General features: G+C 55.0%; 1 protein-coding gene across 1 annotated transcript; it reads right to left on the bottom strand.

Annotated features, from left to right (window-relative positions):
* Nucleotides 1–651: 651 nt before the first annotated feature.
* On the bottom strand, nucleotides 652–3,719 carry Fut7 (fucosyltransferase 7). The gene is made up of 3 exons (XM_052181825.1): nucleotides 3,655–3,719; nucleotides 2,277–2,362; nucleotides 652–2,173 (listed from the first exon to the last, which is right to left on the bottom strand). Exons 2-3 carry the CDS (start codon nucleotides 2,287–2,289, stop codon nucleotides 1,155–1,157), a joined length of 1,032 nt encoding a protein of 343 aa, XP_052037785.1. The 5' UTR covers nucleotides 2,290–2,362; nucleotides 3,655–3,719; the 3' UTR covers nucleotides 652–1,154.
* Nucleotides 3,720–6,648: the final 2,929 nt, after the last annotated feature.

Below are 6,648 nucleotides of genomic sequence, written 5' to 3'. Positions count from 1 at the left end.
AGGCCGTGTGGGGTCCAGCCTGGGACATGTAGTTCACTCCCAAAGTGAATGAAACCCGTCGAGGGCTAAAGCTTCACCCCACTTCCCAGCTCCTTTTTCGAGCTCCTCTCCTAGGCTGAGAGGACACAAAACTCCACCCAACCCCCAGGCTCAGGACACTTCCTTCTCTCCAGTTAGCCCATGAGGCTAGGTCAGGGCAGGAAGCCATGGGCAGGCCTTTCCCACAAACCACAGGGGGAGGGCAGCTTCCTGCCTGAACTGCCACCCCGTCCCCGGACAAACCCCAGTCCCAGCCGGTCCCAGAGCTCAACCTGTCATACGGTCATGGGCTCACCTCTCATCTCCTCCCCGGGCCCCCCAGCCCAACACAGGGGCTCCTGCAGCAGGCGCTTTAGCGAAAGTCCTAACGGCTCATACCCCATCACACATGACACCCCTCCCACCGGAGACCTATGACATGTGGCACCTTAGCCACAGCTGGGTTTGACCTTAGTTCTCAGATCTGTACCTGCCATGGGCTTTGGGTTCTTGGTAAGGTGTCACTTAAGCAAGGCTCTCGGGCAGAAGCAAGAAACCCAATGGCTGCCGGAGGGAACCGAGCAGAGGAAGCCGGCTGGTGAGCCCCACCACCTAGCAGACTTGGCCAGGAGATTTCTGTCAGTGTCTTTATTAGTGGTACCTCTGTCCCTAAAGGGACTGTGGAATTGGAAGCCCAGAATCCTCTGCACGGTGCTTCTTCTGCAAGCCCCTGGGCCCAGTGCTCAGTCTGCACCCTGAGTTCTAGACCTGGCATGTGCATCCTTGAGGCTAAGCACCGTGGCTGTGGAAGTTTAGAGTCCTGCCTCCGCTTTTCATCTGAGCCTTCAGCTACGGGCTGAGGGGAAGTCAGGAACCCTCAGCCACCTTTCCCATCTGACTAGCTTTTCCCATATGCGCCTAATTAACTAATTAATTGTCTCTTTCCCTGGGACCCTACTCTAAAGCCCACCAGAGTCCACATGGCTTCTCAGCCCAGTTTTCTCCTCATATCCTGACTTCCTGATCACTGACCTAAAGCCTTGGATTTGTCCCATGGTCACCAAAAGTCTGGATGCCTAGTTCTCCGGTTTCAGCATCAGTCTTCCACCCACACAGCCTCTCCCAGCAGCAGGAGCTCAAGCCTGGAACCAGCTTTCAAGGTCTTCGTAGACCTGGCTGCGGGGCAAGTAAGGGTAACGGGCGCAGATGGTGCAGAAGCGCTCCCTCCAGTCTCCCAGGAGCCGCACGCGGAGCCGGTCTCGCCAAGCAAAGAAGTCGCGATAACGACTCTCATTCATGCTGACAAGGAAGACAGCCAGTTCCCGGGCAGAGCTGAAGTCATCCACGTGTACAAAGGCATCTGGTGGCACAAAAGCCTCGTAGGTGGCCCGAGGAGGTCCCAGCACCACAGGCACAGCACCGGCGGCCAGTGCATTGCGCCAGAGCTTCTCAGTGATATAGTCCCGATGCTGTGAGTTCTCAAAGGACAGGTAGAAGCGGTACCGGGCCACGGTGGGCAGCAGGCAGTTGGCGCACAGGGGCCGTCCGCTGGCGCGTCCGAACACATCCACCTGCAGATGAGGGGCCAGCTGCCGGTACAGCTTTGCGCGCTGCTGCCGCTCCTGGAAATTGCTCACTACCCAGGCAGCCATCCTACTTTTGACCGGTAGTGGGGGTGTGGGCCCAGAGTGGGGCTCCAAGCGACCGTAGGGCACAAAGATATCTGAATCGCGCCGATAGCTCAGCACCCAGTTGAAGATGCCCCGGAACTGATGGAGACCATGGGTATTACTGGGCGATTCCATGGAGGCCCAGACCCAAGGCTGTCCATGCGGCCTCTGGTCCAGGGGCAGGCGAGAGCGCCGAGTCTCCAGCTCACGGTGGTGGAAGACCACAGCATCAGCACTGGCTAGCAGGCTCCGGTTGGCACTCAGACGGCAGCTAGCCAAGCCATAGTAAGCGCAGGTGTCAGCAGGCAGCTCTGGAGGCCGGTTGGTGAAGGGCCAGTGCCAGATGAGGATGGTGAGCGTGGGTTGAGGCACTGGGGCACCCCCAGGAGCTGATCCCGGCACCCAGAAAAGCCAGATTACCACGAGCGTTGCGCCTCCAGCCAAAAAGGCCCCCCAGGCCCGCAGCCTCCGGGTGGGGCTGTACCCTGAAGCAGAATAAAAAAGGAGAGGCCTCGTCACCCTAGGCTCAGGGACACCCATAAATCCCCACCATCCCCAGCTGGGGCTGCTCAAGGGCCAGGCACTCACCGATACAATTCATCTAGGGCCTTCTGAAATCAGTCACCCAGGGAAGGAGGTTTTGAAATCACAGCAGCCTCTCCAGCAGAGGCACCCTGAAATCACAGCTGCTGCTTAACTCAGCCCCCGATGCTTCTGTTTCATCGACCAAGGTGAGGAGGCCAGGGACCTTCCCACTTCTGCCCTGCCCTACCCCTTCAATCTTTGGCATCAACCACCCCACCCACCCATCCTCAGCTCAAAGAGGGAATTGAGACAGAAGGAAGGCCAAGACAAGGCCCTTCCCAACCCTGCTGGTCCTAGAAGTGACCAGCGAGGCATATGGAGGAAGAGGAGGAAGAGGAAGAAGAGGGAGAGGAGGAGGGGGATGAAGAGGCCTGCTTGCCCTTAGGAAAAGGAAAGGCCCTGTGTGAGCACTCTGAGCAGAAGTGATCCCCTCCCCAATGAGCGTCTCTCTGCTCACCACACAACCCCAGGGCATCCGAAGAAAGCAACTGCATTTTCCCAGGAGGTCACAGAGGCCCCTCCCTGTAATGATGACACCCACTTCCTCCAATCCCCCACTAAGCTGGACCTGTTTCCCCAGACCTCAGGCATCACAAACTGCTCTTCTGCCACATCTAGAAAATGCCTTGTTCACAGAACTGTAATCCTCAGAAAAGGGCCCCATCACAGTCTAATGAGATGTGCCCTGGAGGGCAGAGCCAGGAGCTACCTGTAGTGGACTGGGGGTGGGGCGGGGCACTGGACATACTCTCCCTCCCTGCCAAGACCTGTAGGAGCCTTGAACTGCAGGCTCAGCCCGAGGCCCAGGGCTGGAAGAGCTGCAGGTTGCTTCCTTCCTGCTATCCCAGGAGGGGGCTTTCCAGTCTGGAAAGGGAAGGAGTCTGTGTGTCCCTGACGTGGACAGGCAGGCTGGTGGGCAGGGGTTGGCGTCCACCCCAGAAACAGGAAAGCTGGTCCCAGCTTCAGGCCCAGGCTTGCCTGGTTTCCCTCCAGCTGGCTCTGGTGAGCTAATCTATAGCTTGTAGATAAGGTTCCTGTCCATCTTGCCCAGCCTCCCAATCTGGAGATGCATTGACTCAGTGCAGACCAGGACAGGGTAGCCTGGCAGGGTCACCCGGAGCTTCAGCCTATGCAAAGCTTTAAGCTAAGCTTCCTACCCCGCTCCATCCCCGACTCTGCTGAGTGAGACACTATGGAGTCATGTATGGAGAATGGCTGGCTTGTTCATGTCCCAGAGCTCCAGAGCAGGAGTTCTGAAGGAAAGAAACTGTTGGCTCAAGGTCCCTTTTAGAGACCACCTCTTACACTTCGCTCTGCCCAACCCTATTTCACTCCTGGACTTGCAGGATTCCCACACTCCCATCCCCAGCTGTAGTCTCACATGACAAGGCTGCTGTGGAGACAGGAACCAAGAAACTGACAGCAGTCCCATGGCCAGGGCAGAGGCGAATGCAGACTGATTGGCACCTCAGAAGTGCCCTACCCACTCCCCAGACAGCAAATAACCTCCAGCCTGTGGTGGAGAGCTTGCACAATGCCTAAAGGGGAGGGAGGGCATGTGTGCCGTCGGAAACTAAAACAAGGCAAGGTGGTCACGGAGCGGCAGCTGCACTCGCGCTTTCACAGTCACTCTGCTTAGCAAGATAACGGTAGTGATATCTGCCCCTCTGTCTCTGCCCAGCATCTTTCTCCATCTCTCCACAAGCCAGGTGACCAGGAGAGCCACACTCTGGCTTCAGAGCTCACCTCACCCGGCCCCACCTCTTCTCTTGTGTCAGGAACCCAGAAAGCTGTGGGAGACCCGCAGGAAAGGGGCCACCCTGCCAGCTTGGGGCTACAGGCTGCCCCAGGGCCTGCTGCCCTTCCTGTTTGTGTGCCAAGCAGCCTCACCCACGCCCACAGGCTGTTCCCTTCCTGGGTGGATTTGAAGGGACCTCCCCCACACCAGCTCAGGTTGGAGGAGGGTCCACAGAGTCTGAGGGTGGGTCTCTTCACTGTAGGGGCGCCTGATCATGAGAACATGCTGACTGAGGAGTCCCTTCAGAGGCTTAGCCCAGAAATGGGTCAGGATGAAAAGGGGGGAAGGGGAGCGATGAGTCAAAGAGAAAGCCAGGAGCTCAACACCCCCTCACCTCAGCAGACCTCCTCACTCAGTGAGGCACCCAAGGCCGGCTCTATGTCTGCGGCTCACAGGATCACATTCTATTCTACCCAGCCTAAGAGACCTGTGGACCCTCCTCCAACCAGAGCAGAGCACAGCCTTACAGGCTGCTGCACCACACACACACACACACACACACACACACACACACACACCATCTGGGGCAGCAGGATTTTAAGGAAATTGCCTGCTAGCCTGCCCGATTGTGATCAGAACCCCACAGAATGGTCAGATGTGTGCCTGGAGGTCCCCCTGGTGGCCATACTCCAGAGTCACTTGATCCTGCTAAGAAAGGAGCTAACCCACTGAACAGTGGGGACTTAGGGCTCTAGGACCCCTCAGGCAGGGCGCGTCTTTGGAGAAGCATGGAGACAGGGCCTTGTAGGCAGTAAAGGCAAAGGCGACACCTAGGTGAAGGCTGCTGCTGCTGTGGGGTAACACGGCAGCAGGCTGGCGTGGGAACGGTGTGGTCTCGGCAGTCCAGTCCCTCCTTTGCTCTCCCATCAAGCCTTTGGGGATGATCCTGTCCTTGTCCTTGTCAAGGTGCTGTTGTTGGACAAGCTGCACATCTGCCAAGAGCTGGCTCTCCAGGGACACGTGCACCGCAGCCCAAGTTCTCCAGGGACACGTGCACTGCAGCCCAAGTTCTCCAGGGACACGTGCACGACAGCCCAAGTTCTCCAGGGACGCCTGCACTGCAGCCCAAGCTTTGCACCAGGACACAGGGAGCAGGAGAGGTCTTTAGAGAGCTGCTCTCCTAGAGGAGAGGCTTGGTTCTAGCACCTGTGTGACTATCATCTGTGACACAGTCCCAGGGGGATCCAACACACTTTTCTAACCTCCAAAGGCACTGCACACATGTGGTGGACAGGCAAAATACACATAAACACAGACATTTTTTGAATTACTGACATTTGGGGGTGGCGCGAAGGCTGAGTTTACGAGCTCATGTTGTTCTTGCAGAGAACATCTACTCTGGACAGCTCACAACCTCCTGTAACGCCAGGTCCAGGGGATCTGACACCTTCTTCTCACCTCTGTGGACACAGAGACGCATGTACATGTTAATTTAAAAGATATGTTTAAATTGGGTTTATTTATTTATTTATTTATTTAGGAGTGTGTGTACACAAGTACTAAACCATGGTGTGTGGTGTGTATGTGTACACATGAACTGTACCATGGAGCATGGTGTGTATGTGTACACATGTACTATACCATGGAGCGTGTTATGTGTGTGTGTGTGTGTGTGTATACACATGTACAGTACCATGGAGCATAGTGTGTGTGTGTGTGTGTGTGTACACATGTACTGTATCATGGAGCATGGTGTGTGTATGTGTGTATGTGTACACATGAACTGTACCATGGAGCATGGTGTGTGTGTGTGTGTGTACACATGTACTATACCATGGAGCGTGTTATGTGTGTGTGTGTGTGTGTGTGCATGTACTGCACCATGGAGCATGGTGTGTGTGTACACACATGTACAGTACCATGGAGCATGGTGTGTGTATGCACACATATGTACTATACCACGGAACATAGTGTGTGTGTGTGTGTGTGTGTGTGTGTGTGTGTGTGTGTGTGTGTGCATGTACTGCACCATGGAGCATGGTGTGTGTGTGTGTGCATGTACTGCACCATGGAGCATGGTGTGTGTGTGTGTGTGTGTGTGTGTACACATGTACTGTACCATGGAGCATGGTGTGTGTGTGTGTGTGTGTGTGTGTGTACACATGTACTGAACCATGGAGCATGTAGCGGTCAGAAGACAACTTGAGTAGTCACCTCTCTCTCCATCATGTGGGTTCTGTGGATTGAATTTAGTTCATCAGGGTTAGGGTTGGTAGAAAGCACATTTACTTGCTAACCTATCTGATTAGCCAAAATCTTTTAAATTCCATATTATTTATTTGTGTGCATGTGTGTATGTGCTGGGCTGGTGCATGTATGGAAGTCAGAGGACAACTTGCAAGAATTTGTTCTCTCCTTCTACAGTGTGGGGGCCAGGGGTCAACTCAAATAGTCAGGCTTGTCAGCAGCAACATTTACCACTTGAGCCATCTTGCTTAAGTCCCCTCTGCCTGCTGTGTGGATGCTGTGAGCCCCAGGTCTTCATGCTTGCATGGAAACACTTTACAAAATAAGCCGTCTCTTCAGCCCCTGAACTAGGAGAGACTGTTTCCTAGAATAGTGACAATACATTCTGTA

This window comes from Apodemus sylvaticus, chromosome 5 (assembly GCF_947179515.1).
Source record: "Apodemus sylvaticus chromosome 5, mApoSyl1.1, whole genome shotgun sequence".
NCBI classification, from domain to species: Eukaryota; Metazoa; Chordata; class Mammalia; order Rodentia; family Muridae; genus Apodemus; species Apodemus sylvaticus.
This window is presented reverse-complemented; position numbering and strand designations above follow the sequence as displayed.